Genomic DNA, 13,025 nt, shown 5'->3' with positions numbered 1-13,025 from the left:
TACTGATGAGCCGTTTTTAAATTTTTTATTATTTTTTTAAAAGATTTTATTTATTTATTTGTCATAGAGAGAGAGAGCACAAGTAGGGTGAGCAGCAGGGGGAGAGGGAGAAGCAGGCTACCCACTGAGCAGGGAGCCGGATGTGGGACTCGATCCCAGGACCCCGAGAACATGACCTGAGCCAAAGGCAGATGCTTAACCGACTGAGCCACCCAGGCACCCCAATGAGCATTTTTTAAAAAAGATTTTGTTTATTTATTTATTTATTTACACAGCGTGCTCAGGGGGAGGGGCAGAGGAAGAGAGAATCTCAAGCCGACTCGACACTAAGCACAGAGCTGGATGCTGGGCTCGATCTCACAATCCTGAGATCATGACCTGAGCTGAAATCAAGAGTCGGACACTTAACTGACTGAGCCACCCCAACACCCCTGATGAGCATTTTGACATAGAAAACAACATGCAATAAATAACTGTGAGCTTATGTTATTCTGCAGCTGCCGATAAAATAGACACTTAAGAGGATATACCCTTTCTTCTCCCGGCTAAGACCCTTGTTCTCCTGGGATCTGCTTTTTTGATCTTTCAGGTTTTGTTTCATTTCTTCCTTCTTTTGTTTGAAAATTTGTTTTTTTTTAAAGTCAATATCAGTCCTTCATTTATTTCTCTAAGGGTTGTGTACTTATTTTTATTTTTTTAATCCTCTTTTTAAAATATTTTATTTATTTCAGAGAGAGAGAGCAGGAGCACGTTTGGGCTGGGGAGGCAGGACAAACGGACTCCCCGCTGAGCAGGGAGCCCAACGTGGGGCTCGATCCCAGGACCCTGAGATCATGACCTGAACTAAAACCAAGAGTCGGACACTTAACCAACTACACCACCCAGGCGCCCCTCATATTAGATTATTATTATTAAATTTAAAAATACCCACTCAGTTTAGTAATCCCTCCTGTTGGTGAGGCTCTGGTGTAAAAAGTATGCCCCCTGATGGAGAGGGGGCCGATGGAGTCCTGGGGGAGGAGGTCTAGGGAAGGGAATTGTCCAGACCTTTTAGCTGCTTCAGGTTGGATATGTAACAAGGATGGGCAAAAGTGGAAATGAACATGTGTCCTGGGAGTTGAAATAAATCAGCTCAGTCAATAACAGGGGTAAACCAAGAGAGAGGAGACAGGCGGGAGAGGTTCAAGGGCTTTGAGAAATCAGAATTTGTACTCAACTGCATTTTTTTCCTTTTCTCAAAATACTCCTGAGCAGGAGCTATCTATATAAGATATATCTATAATAAGATGTCTATATACATGATACGTAATATATAAAATCTTATATATGATATGATAAGATATATGTAATAAATGAGGATATCTATATATAGATAGGCATATAAGATATATGTAGGAAGGGAGCCTGGGTGGCTCAGTCGGTTAAGCTCTGCCTTCAGCTCAGGTCATGATCTCAGGGTCTTGGGATCGAACCCCACGTGGGGCTCCCTACTGACTGGGGAGCCTACTTCTCCTTCTGCCCCTCCCCCCTGCTCATGCACCCGCTTGCTCTGTCTCTCTCAATGAATAAATTAAAAAATCTACATTTTTTTCTAAACATCTACAAATAAAACCGCATAAAATGTGCATCAAGTGGAATTGTGTGTGAGGACGTTTGGATCCTTCTAAACACTGAGAACTGTTATGGCACAGAAAGCCCACCGTGATAAAGGGTAGGAAATGAGATCTGCTCGTTCTCAGCTGATTACCCTGCCTCACCTTTTCATCTGCACTGCGCCCTACCTAGATTCTTATTTGACCTGACATCTGCAAACACTGCTTTCAAGCACACTCCGGAAGCAGGAACTTTCTCCTAAGGGAGTGATCGCTCTTCATGGTTGGAATTATGAGCAAGAGAAATTCAATTTTCGAGTTATGACTTCCATTCCAAAGAAGGTCCTCAACTTGGGTGAGTTCTGCCCTTTTCTATTAACCCAGTTCATAAACAGAAAAAGATACTCGCTAGGACCACTGCAGTTACTAGGATCACCTATGCTATTCCAGTCTGTTCATTCATTCATTCATTGTAAATTTTTTAAAAAATTTTAATGCCAGTGTAAGTTACCATAGTGTTGCATTGGTCTCAGGTGCACTACGATCCACTATTCTCAGAAACAACCGTCTCTGGACCCTACAATCCCCTAGGCAGACGAGGCTGTGACTTACACAAAAGGAAGCCCGTTATTCTTGGTGAGAGCCTAAGCGCCTCTACACACAGTGGGACAAACCCGTGACATTGCAACCTGGAAAACTCATCAGGCTCTTATCTGAGAGCCGGGTAAACGGCAGAGTCAGGGTTTCTTCCGGTCGCAAGAGCTATGGCCTCTCCACCCGGTCCCAGCCCCGGCACCTGTGCAGACCCCCAAGCCAGCCAGGCCGGAAGTCCGCACTGAAGTCAAGTGTTTGGCAGAAATCTGAACGCACTTTCCCAGAAACATGGCCAAACTGTCTCTCCATTTACAAACACAGAAATAGGGGCGCCTGGGTGGCTCAGATGGTTAAGCGTCTGCCTTCGGCTCAGGTCATGATCCCGGGGTCCTGGGATCGAGCCCCGCGTCGGGCTCCTCTGCCTCTGCCTCTCTCTCTCTCCCTGACCCTCATGAATAAATAAATAAAACATTTAAAACAAACAAACAAACACAGAAATACTCCTGAAAACATATGGTATGAGGAAGGACGTTTACATGACCATTTCACTATTGATACACAATTGGCAGAAATGGCTCTTGGCTTTTTTTTTTTTTTAATTTTATTATGTTATGTTAGTCACCATACAATACATCATTAGTTTTTGATGTGGTGACCCAGGATCCATTGTTTTATTATAACACCCAGTGCTCCATGCAGTACGTGCCCTCCTTAATACTCATCACGGGGCTGACCCAGCCCCCCTCCCCCTTCCTCTCTAAAACCCTGTTTGTTTCTGAGAGTCCATAGTCTCTCATGGTTCATCTCTCCCTCCAATTCCCCCTCCTTCATTTTTCCCTTCCTTCTCCTAGGCTCTTGGCTGTTTTACCTCCTCTTTTTATTTATTTAGTTTTAAAGTCGATTTAATTTTAAAGTTGTTTTTTTTTTCGTAATCTCGACACCCAGTGTGGGGCTCAAACTCGCCACCCCACATCAAGAAGAGTCTCGTGCTCTTCCAATTCAGTCAGGTGCCCCTATTCGTCCTCTTTTAAAAAAAAAAAGTGCATGAGGGCGCCCGGGTGGCTCAGTTGGTTAAGCGACCGCCTTCGGCTCAGGTCATGATCCTGGAGTCCCGGGATCCAGTCCCATATCGGGCTCCCTGCTCAGCGGATAGTCTGCTTCTCCCTCTGACCCTCCCTCCTCTCATGTGCTCGCTCTCTCTCTCTCTCATTCTCTCTCTCAAATAAATAAATAAAATCTTTAAAAAAAAAATGCATGAAATAAACGGGAGATTGACAAGCAAATCTGTCTTGTTTGTTTTCCTTTGGGGAAACTTCCCGGGGTGGAGCTCCTCGGCCACCAGGAGGCCGGCCCCGCCCCGCCAGCAGCGCGGCCCCGCCCCCGACCGCAGCTCCCCGCCCCCCCGCTCCCGCCTGGTTCCGGCTCCGCCCCCTCCACCCCCCCCGCTGCTGACTGGTGCCCGCGCTCCGCCCCTGGCTTTGATTGGTCGGCCGCGTCCCCGCAGGCTTTCCCGATTGGCTACGGATGCTCCCGCCGCGCCCGCCGGTTGGCCACCGAGCCGTTACCCGGACGACGCAGGCTGTTGCGGTTCCGCATCCGCTGAGAGTGCGAGGTGGGCTCGGCCCCCAGCGGCGGCGGGTAGAGTCGTCTTGGGAGGTGCGGGCCGCGCTCACGGAGACCCTCGGCAGGCCGGTGAGCGGGGCGGGGGGAGGGGAGGCGGGGGTCATCTGTCACCCCGGACCTGGAGAGCCGCCGGCCCCCCGCGCGAGTCCCGCCGCCGCGCGATGACCTGCTGCCCAGCGGTGACCCCGCATGGACGTGCCCCTGCTGTATTCTTGGCGTAGATGTGCTCCTGCTGTATACCAGTGTGCATGCGCCCCTGCTGTATACCCACGATCATCTGCTGTCCCCTGTTGTGTATCCGCGTGAACGTGCCCCTTCTTTATACTCGCGTGCATGTGCCCCTGCTGTACACCGGGCATGGCTGTGCTCCTGCTGTATACCAGCATGCATATGCCCCTGCTGCATACCCACATGGTCGTGCACGCCTTCCTGAATGATGAGACGCCTGCATACCTGGCAGGTGGAGGTGGACTGAGAGAGGAGGCCGTCAGAAGTGGCCTTGGCAGCTCAGCTCCGGCGGCGTTCCCGCCTCACCCGAGAACACCCACCCGGTCCAGCGTGGCCCCGCCGGCATGAGGAATACAAGCAAGGAGCTGCACGGCGCGGCGAGCCGCTATGCTCCCTGCGGTGAGTGATTCGCGAATGGAACCCGCGTTTGCCCTGGGCCCAGCATCCTGATTCTGCGCGCCTGGGACAGGGGTGAAACTAATGTGCCCTCAAACAAAGCAGCTCCTGGGCCCCAGGGTCAAAGCAGCTTAAAGGGAAATAGGAAAAGAAAAGGAAAAAGCAAAACAAAACAAAAAACCAGCTAGTCTTTATATTCAACAAAAAGAAAACCAGGCTTCCTTATTGTTGCCTCCGCTGTTGGAGGATATAGGATCTCTGAAGTTGTCCTGTAATAGTTTGACCCTAGATAAGCCTCAGCTGTTTCCCTGAATGTAAGCACTTGCTTTCTCACTGCATCCCAGAGTATGTCGCGATCTATCTTCTGCCGGTAATTTATGCCCCCACCAAGTTAACCATGTCTCAGGCTTTAAGTGGCTGGACACAGAGAAGAAGAATTGCGTGGAGGGTCCTGCGGGGCAGCTGGGCAGAAAGGAGGGAAGGAGAGCTGGATGCTCTGGTCTGTGTGTGCCTCTTGTCTTGATTCCTCTCCTGCTTGTGAATGTGGGAAGAAAGGCTGGAGAAGGGGGCTCAGGTGGGAGCCCCGGGGGTGGAAGCTGGTGGGCACCTGCAGCGCTCACATCCGCTCAGAAGTGTAATGGAGCCTGGCCTTCTCATTCCTAAATGAGCTTGTCCAGAGCTCCCCACTGCCATTGGTGAGACTGTGGCTGTGCCGGGAACTGGGTGTGTGGTGGGCCGGGGTGTGGAGGGGCTGCCGGGTCCCCTTCTCCACTGTGGGCTCTCAGCCTATATGTGACTTCTCCCAGCCTTAGTGGCCTCCCCTCTGTACATGACACCAGTGGACACTAACAAGGGCCAGGCACTTCTGTACACTAACATTTAACCTCAAAACAACCTGATGTGGTATCATTCACCCCAGTTTATAGACGTGGAAGCTAAAGCACAGAGAGTTTTGGGAAGCTGCCCGAGGTCACACATCTCACAGGGGCTCCTCTGCTCAGGCTCTGCAAAGCTGCAGCATCCCAAAGGCAGGAGCGTGGCCATCAGCCTTCAGGTGCCCTGGGCTAAGTGGGCATAAAACACTGCCTTGTGACTAGAGATCCGAGAGCCCCAGAGTCCCTCTCAGCCTGTCTCCTTATTGATAACGTAAGGCTTCCGATATCCTGCAGGTGAGGAGGTAGGGAAGCGACATCAAGAAGTCTACGTGGGGGGGGGGGGGGGGGGGTGCCTGGGTGGCTCAGTCGGTTAAGCCTCCAGCTGCTGGTTTCTGCTCGGGTCATGATCTCAGGGTCCTGGCATCGAGTCCTACACCTGCTTCCGTGCTCAGTGGGGAGTCTGCTTGACATTCTCTCTCTCCCTCTGCCCCTCTCCCCCACCCCCGATGTGCTTGCTCTCTCTCTGTCAAATAAATAAATAAATCTTCAAAAAAATCTACATGATACCCAGTGCTGCTGGTAAAAATGAAACAAACAAAAAGAAATCTACATGATAGTAATTGATCACAGTAGTGCTGATAGTAATTGCTAGACAAGTAACAATAGTTTCTAAGCCATAGAAGCTGCTAGATAGTTCTCATTCCTTTCACCGGGTGTGCTGTGCGTGTGCACATGTGCCTGCATGTGAGCTTCTTTGCACACAGTTATAAATGCCTGGAATAGAGTTCAGTGCCTGCCCGAAGCTTCTAGTAATGAGAACTGAAAGATACACTGTTCTCTGTGGATTAATTAGTAATCAAAACAGGAAAAATAAAGCAAGAAGTGCATGCCTTCCCTCTGTAAGGGAAAATATTTGAACTGTGTTGAGAGTAGGAAGCTGCTTAGCTCTTCCTCCTAATGTTTAAATTACCTATGAGCTTCTGCCCCCATTCTTAATGCTTTTTTTTTCATTCTCAAAAGTATAATGTTGATTGAGCTAATTGCTGTCATTTAGATATTCAGATATTTTGTTAGTTAAATATCATTCATTTTCATGCAGTGAACTCAGTTTTAGTTGGAAGTAGAAATTGGATGTGTAAGCTCTTACCTTTAGAGGACAATTGTTCATGAGATCCTTTCGTGTTACATAAATTAATTTTTTAAAAGATTTTATTTATTTATTTGAGAGAGAGAGTGAGCAAGGGGTGGGGCAGAATGAGAGAGAATCTCAAGCAGACTCTGAGCTGAATGCAGAGCCAGACATGGGGCTCCCAGGACCCTGAGCTGAAACCAAGAGTTGGATGATTAACCAACTGAGCCACCCAGGCACCCTCTACATAAATTAATTTATTCAGCAGTTTTCCTATGCTCCTACCATATCAGAGTTCTCCAGAGCAACAGAACCAACAGTGCATCTCTCTATCATCCATCCTCTATCAATCTATCTATCTAATCTATCCATCGAAGGTTTATTCTGAGGAACTGGCTCACACAGTTGTGTGGCTGGAAACCCAGAGAAGAGCTGATGTTGCATCTTGAGTCCGAAGGCCATCTGGAGGCAGACCCCGCCGTGCCCCAGAGACCTCAGTTTTTTTCTCTTAAGGCCTTCAACTAATTAGATGAAGCCCACCCACGTGATGGAGGGTGATATGCTTTAATCAAAGTCTACTGATGTAAATGTTAGTCTCACCTAAAAATGACTTCAGAGAAGTCCGAGTGTCCCCGATCTGTTCCTTCTGTGGGATCATAGTGGACACCGATAACTGCAGGTCTGGGGTTCTGCGTCCACCTCTCCCTCCCAGCAAGGGCAGGTGGTCCCAGAGTGGCCTGCAGGGCTGTCCTGGATGCCCTCAGCTCCTGTGCCTACTTGGGGGCCCCATGGCTCTGCCGATGCCACGTTCACCGCATTACCCATGACCCCTCTGTCCGTGGGGCGCAGAGCAAGGAGGGGGAGGAAGAGCAGACAGCCCACCGCCTTATTCTCCCCTCCTTCATCCTTCCTGTGTTGCCCCTCCTGCTCATGGGCCCCGCCCACAGGAGTAGCCCCCCTCATCCGCCCTCAGCATTCCCCCCCTCCCCCCGCCCCCAGGGAGCCAGACTCAGCCACGTCAAACACCTGTGGCCCACGGTGGTTTCCCATCACACCTGGCTGTCCGGCCGAGGTCCTGGCCTCCTCTCATCTCCTTACACTTGGGACCTCTCACTCGGTCCCACTGTGGCTTCAAGCACAGGCTGTGGATGCAGAGGGGTGGGCCGATGGAGGTGTGGGGGCTTCATGCAGGGAGGTCCCCAGATGAGGCTTCCCCTGCCTCTTTCTGCTCCTGCCAGATGGCTGGTGGGCTGCTTCTGTGGTGGACCGTGTGTCTCAGCGTCGTTCACGTGCTGAGGTCAGCCGATCTGGACCAGCCCCGGTCACACGCCCCCCACACTAGCCTGCAAGGTTGTGAGCGGTTTGGGATTTTTCGGGAATGTGTATTCCCCGATATATCCAGAAATGCAGGTTACTCCCAGTTCCCTGGAGGAGAGAGAGCACAGGACACAGACAGAAGGGGACACCTGGAGGAGGCCCTGGTGCCAGTGCTTTGGGGCAGGTACAGCCTAGGGCAGAGGAACGGCAGGGCCTCATGGAAGGAACTCTTCCTTCTGGCAGCACCAGCGACGGCATGCTGGGGGGCTTAGGAGACTGATGGCTACAAGCTCATCGTGGGTGTTCCAGAGGGGGTGGAGGCATCTCCCGAGCTGAAGTCCTGTGGGGATGTCTCCCATACAGATGTCTTGTGTAAGGTTCTCTTGTGCTAAGGTCCTGTGGTGACGTCTCCCGTACAGACGTCCTGCGGTGGACTGACTCTCTTGTTTTAATGTCCTGTGGGGACGTCTCCCGTACAGACGTCCTGCGGTGGACTGACTCTCTTGTGCTAAGGTCCTGTGGGGACGTCTCCCGTACAGACGTCCTGCGGTGGACTGACTCTCTTGTGCTGATTTCCTGTGGAGGCTGAGATGCTCTCTCTGGTATGGCTATGTGGTAGGTAGTGCCGCAAGCCAACCTGAACTCTGTAATAAGTTGGCCCTTTCCTCCTCCTCTCTAGACTGGTATTACCACCTTCCCGTGAAGCAGTCCGACAAGCCCGTGGATGTCCCACCGGCCTCCCAGATCCCGGGCCTCAGTGATCTGAGGGAGCCTCCCAATGGGCACATGCCTGGGTCGCGGAGGTACTGGATAAAAGAAACAGACTCCGAGTACGTGAAGCTCGCGAAGCAAGGCGGCCAGCCCGGTAGGCACCCCATGCACGCCCCAGGGTCTCTGATGCATGGGTCAGGGGAATTGGGTGGTTTTGGTTCTCATGGCTTCCACATGAAAATACCTGTAACATCTATGAGTTCTGGCCAAGGCCAGTGGACATCGAGGGTCACAACACAGCCTGGGGTGCGTGTGGCCCGCAGGTTGTCTACAACTTATGGCAAAGACCGAAAAGACAGAAATTGCAGAACTGGCTTACGAGTGACCCCGTTTCAGGGTCCCCACCCCCATCCCATGGTCCAGGTGCAGAGGGTCTCCGGAAGCTGTCCACCTCCCCCCCCCCAGAGTGTCCCTGCCTGCATTTCCGTGGCCTCGCTGGGGCAACCAGTTCGCGAGCTGGTGGAGTGCGGGGTCCTGTGCTTTATGCTCATGGCCCTCGTCCTGCGTGTTCGTGTGGTTTCAACACTGAGGCCACAGATGAGTTTCAGCGGCGATGCTGATGAGCATCCACCTTGGTCCACGGTTTAACCGAGAACGTGCTGCCTGGCTGTGCTCATACAGAGCCCTGATGAGTGGCGGGGCTCAGAACCTGTGGTGAGGGCCGCTGAGAGCCACCGCCTTTCCTGTCCTGTGTCCTGGCCACCATACTTCCCCAGGAGGTGGTCACGGGCAGTGGGAAACAGCACGGCAACACCCGGGCTTGGATGTTCAAGAGCCCAGACCACACCATCCCGTTCACTCCAAGTCAGGCCCCGGATAGGAGCACAACGCTCCTCCTCTCTCCTCCCCGCACCCCAGCCTCGGTTAAGAGAAAGCTCCTGGGATGGCGGCCAGATTCTCGATGGGATCTGCAACTTAGCTCAGAGGATGGCATCAGCACTGACTTCCCGGTGTGGATCCGGGCACCGTCCTTACGTAACACCCGTCTTCTGGAACCTTCCACCCAAGTCCAGGGGGGCAAAGGGGCCTCGGGTCTGCGAGAGGCTCCCAAACTGCTCCCCAAACAGCAGTAACAGTGATGTACTAATGAAGGGCGGAGGGCGGAAGAAATGAAGCAGATGTGAGCCTCTGGGGAGGCTGGGGCTTTCCTTCTATTCTTGCAACTTTGCTCTTAGTCTGAAATATTGCAAAATCAAAAACGAAATACAATGGTAAACATTTCCTACGGATGGTAAGAACTCAGTGCCTGCTAGCTCATGAGCAGGCAGGGCCAGACGGTCCCGCCTCCCCGCCTGCTGGCCCCCAGCCATGACCAAGCCCGTGGAGGGGGCACCGGAAGCCACAGAGCAGGCAAGTGGCCCGGGAGCTGGGTGGGTCTCAGAGGAGAAGGAGCCTCGTGCTCTGTCCCTTGCGGGGGGCTCCAAGGGGGGAGCCCTGATTACCATCCTCCCTCACCCACATCCCCTGGAACCTGGAGGAGCGGCCTGTCCCCAGAACGCTGTGGGAGGTGAGGGACAGCTGCATGGTGGCGGACATGTGGGGGTCGTTGAGGGGGCCACCAGCAAGCAGCCTCCCCCGGGACCTCAGGGGTTTTGTCCCCACAGGTGTCCCCCTGGAATGGAATCTCGGGAGCAGGGCAAGATCTGAGCACAGAGGGGCACGAAGGATGCCCCTCCTGAACACCAGGCAGGTCCTGTGCATCTCCACCTGTGCACCGGGGGGTGGGGAGCCCAGAGGCGACCCTGAGAGAAGTCCCAGTCCCCGCTTCTTGGTAAGCTGCTTTAAGCTGCTTGCTACTCGCACTGCGCGCTCACCTCGGTGTCTTTTTGGCTTTGAGATCTGCTGAAGCACTTCGTCCCCGGGACCAGGAAAGGCTCCCCCGTGGCCTACTGCTTGCCGGACTGGTACGTCCACCACAGCAAGCCTCCCACCGCCGGCCAGAGACCGTGAGTATCTCGAGGCTGCCTGGCTCGTCTTTACGGGGAGAAAGTAGCGCACTCTGCATTTACGTTTTTCTTTAAATGTATCTTTAAAAATCTTTAAAGATTTTACTTATTTATTTGAGAGAGAGCAAGAGAGAGAGAGCACAGAGGGAGAGGGAGAAGCAGGTTCCCCGCGGAGCAGGGAGCCCAGTGCGGGACTGGATCCCAGGACCCTGAGATCCTGAGCTGAGCCAGACACCGGCGTGTCACCAACTGAGCCCCCCAGGCACCCCTCACTCCGCATTTTAAATCAACAGATCTTGAATGGGGATGCTAAGAGTGGTACAACAGCCAGCAGTGGGTCGGGGGGCGCAGGAAAAGGGGTCACAGCACAGGGGTCCCAGGGCTGGACCTCTGGGGCTGCTTCGGACACGGCTTCAAGCTTTGTCCTGTGTTTCCAGGGCCGGTGGCCGCGTAGACCTCCTAGAACCAGCGGCTGGCAAAGCGTTCTTCGCCCCGAAGGACACAGGTGCCCTGCGAAGCCAGAAATGCAGGGAACCCCAAGTTCCTGTGGTCATTACAGAGCTGTGGGGAGCCTCTGTCCCCCAGAATGTAAATTACGGGGGTTTCTGGCTCCCCCCCCCTGTAATTTAAAGCGCCCACTCGGCCAACATAGCTGACCTCTGATTTGAGCAGAGCAGAGAGGAGAGCCAAGGGGGCAGGAGAGGGCTTGCATGCCCCAGGGGGAGCTTCCAGAGACCCAGTGCCACGGAGGGGGTGCGCTGGTAGGCACATCCCCCTGCCTTCCTCCTGGCCCTGTGGACTGCCCCTCCCACTGTGTCCCTGGCTGTCCCTCCCATCCTGTGTGTCCTTGTCAATCTTCCAGGCCCCCTGGTGGCACTCCAAGGCACGGGGATGGGAGGTATAGAGAGAAAGGTTGGGAGCCCAAGAGCCACAGTGGAAATTGTCCCTTCCACGGTGAGAGTCCCTTCTGGGCTCTGGGGCTTCTCCCTGCCCGCAGAGAGCCCTAAACATCGGAGGGCTGGCTCCACCGTCCCTGTGGTGAAGCAGGTGGACCCGCACCTGCAGGCTTCTCTTCCCGGGCATTGGGGTCACAGCCCGAGCCTGCGTTCCCAGCCTCTGACTTCTGCTCCCTGGCCTCTCCACTGGCTTCCTCAGGGGCCTCCAGCCTGCTTCCTGCCTCCCTAGGTGTCAGGGTCAGTGGGAGCCACCTTTTCTCTCTGTGTTTCCTAGTGCTCTGCTGATTCCATCTGCATCCCTCCATTCCCCTGCTCAAGCAGCCCAGGCATCCAGGAGGGTTGGCCCTTCCTCCCCTGCCCCCAGCTGCTGGCCAGCACCTTCCCCTGTCCCTGCCCCGTCCATGCCCCTCACTGCTGCCAGGGTACAGTCCCAGCCCTTAGCCCTTAGCCCCTGGGCAGTGTTGGGGGGCTGGTGACATAGGAGAATGCAGGCAGGTGCACATCCCCCACACCCCCACCCCTGCTCCTGGCCTGAGTGCTTTCCAGTGGAGACAGGAAACCAGGCTGGAAGTTTAAGTACTACATTAAAAATGACCATTAGGGACACCTGGGTGGCTCAGTCGCTTGAGCATTCGACTCTTGGTTTTGGCTCAGGTCATGATCTCAGGGTCATGGGATCGAGCCCCATGTTGGGCTCTGCACTCAGTGCGGAATCTGCTTGGGATTCTCTCCCTCTGCCCCTCCCCCTGCTTGCGTGCTCCACCCACCCCATCTCCCTCTCTGTCTAAATATAAGTAAATAAAGTCTTTAAAAAAATGACCATCAGGGGCGCCTGGGTGGCTCAGGCAGTTAAGCACCTGCCTTCGGCTCAGGTCATGATCCCAGGGTCCTGGGATCGAGCCCCACATCGGGCTCCCTGCTCAGCGGAGAGCCTGCTTCTTCCTCTCCCTCTGCCTGCTGTTCTGCCTACTTGTGCGTGCTCTCTCTCTCTGTCAAATAAATAAATAAAATCTTTAAAAAAAAAATGACCATCAAACACAAAACCGGAAAAGGGTATTATTGTTATGAAATGACAGTGTGAGATGGTAAATGTTGAGGGACGTCTAGGTATTTTAAGAGGACAACGTAGGAGATGATATAACAAATAATTTGTTTATAATTTATCTGCTTCAATAATTCGTAATTTAATATACTCTCATTTTACTGAGAATGACACCCTGTGGTTTCTGACTTGGCCTCCCAATTCTGGGAAGCAGGCCCCGGGAAGCGTTAGCTGTTCATTCAGTGGAATGAGGGCGGATGGTCTGCAAGAGCTGGTGTGGGAGGAGGAAAGAGATGGTGTTTACTGTGCGAAAGCAGGGAGAAGGAGGAGGGAGAAGGGAAGGAGGGAGGAGGGAAGCGGGAGGGAGGAGGGAGAGGAGTGGGGAGGAGGGAGGGGAGGAGGGAGAGGAGGAGGAAGGATGGAGGAGGGAGGGGAGGAGGGAGGGGAAGAGGGAGAGGAGGAGGAAGGATGGAGGAGGGAGAGGAGGAAGGAGGGAGGAGGGAGGGAAGGAGGGAGAGGAATGGGGAGGAGGGAGAGGAGGAGGAAGGATGGAGGA

At 53.4% G+C, this 13,025-nt stretch overlaps 1 protein-coding gene across 3 annotated transcripts in view; it reads left to right on the top strand.

Annotated features, from left to right (window-relative positions):
- The first annotated feature begins 3,756 nt into the window (after positions 1-3,756).
- The window catches only part of CUNH7orf57 (chromosome unknown C7orf57 homolog), a 17,806-nt gene continuing 8,537 nt past the window's right edge, over positions 3,757-13,025 (top strand). For 2 of the 3 annotated variants that reach the window (XM_025853060.2, XM_025853059.2), the window contains exons 1-4: positions 3,757-3,878; positions 4,270-4,436; positions 8,434-8,619; positions 10,363-10,471. In XM_025853060.2, the coding sequence (XP_025708845.1) occupies positions 4,382-4,436; positions 8,434-8,619; positions 10,363-10,471 (350 nt within the window). In that variant the 5' untranslated portion in view covers positions 3,757-3,878; positions 4,270-4,381. Of the gene's footprint in view, positions 3,879-4,269; positions 4,437-8,433; positions 8,620-8,679; positions 9,876-10,362; positions 10,472-13,025 lie in introns of those variants that run through there. The other variant, XM_025853062.2, reaches the window with a different exon arrangement.

The sequence above is a fragment of the Callorhinus ursinus genome, unplaced genomic scaffold (genome assembly GCF_003265705.2).
Source record: "Callorhinus ursinus isolate GAN/ISIS: 27379988/994484 unplaced genomic scaffold, GSC_fseal_2.0 scaffold60, whole genome shotgun sequence".
In the NCBI taxonomy this organism is placed as follows: Eukaryota; Metazoa; Chordata; class Mammalia; order Carnivora; family Otariidae; genus Callorhinus; species Callorhinus ursinus.
Note: the sequence above shows the minus strand (reverse complement) of the source record. Positions and strands in the feature narration are given on the sequence as shown.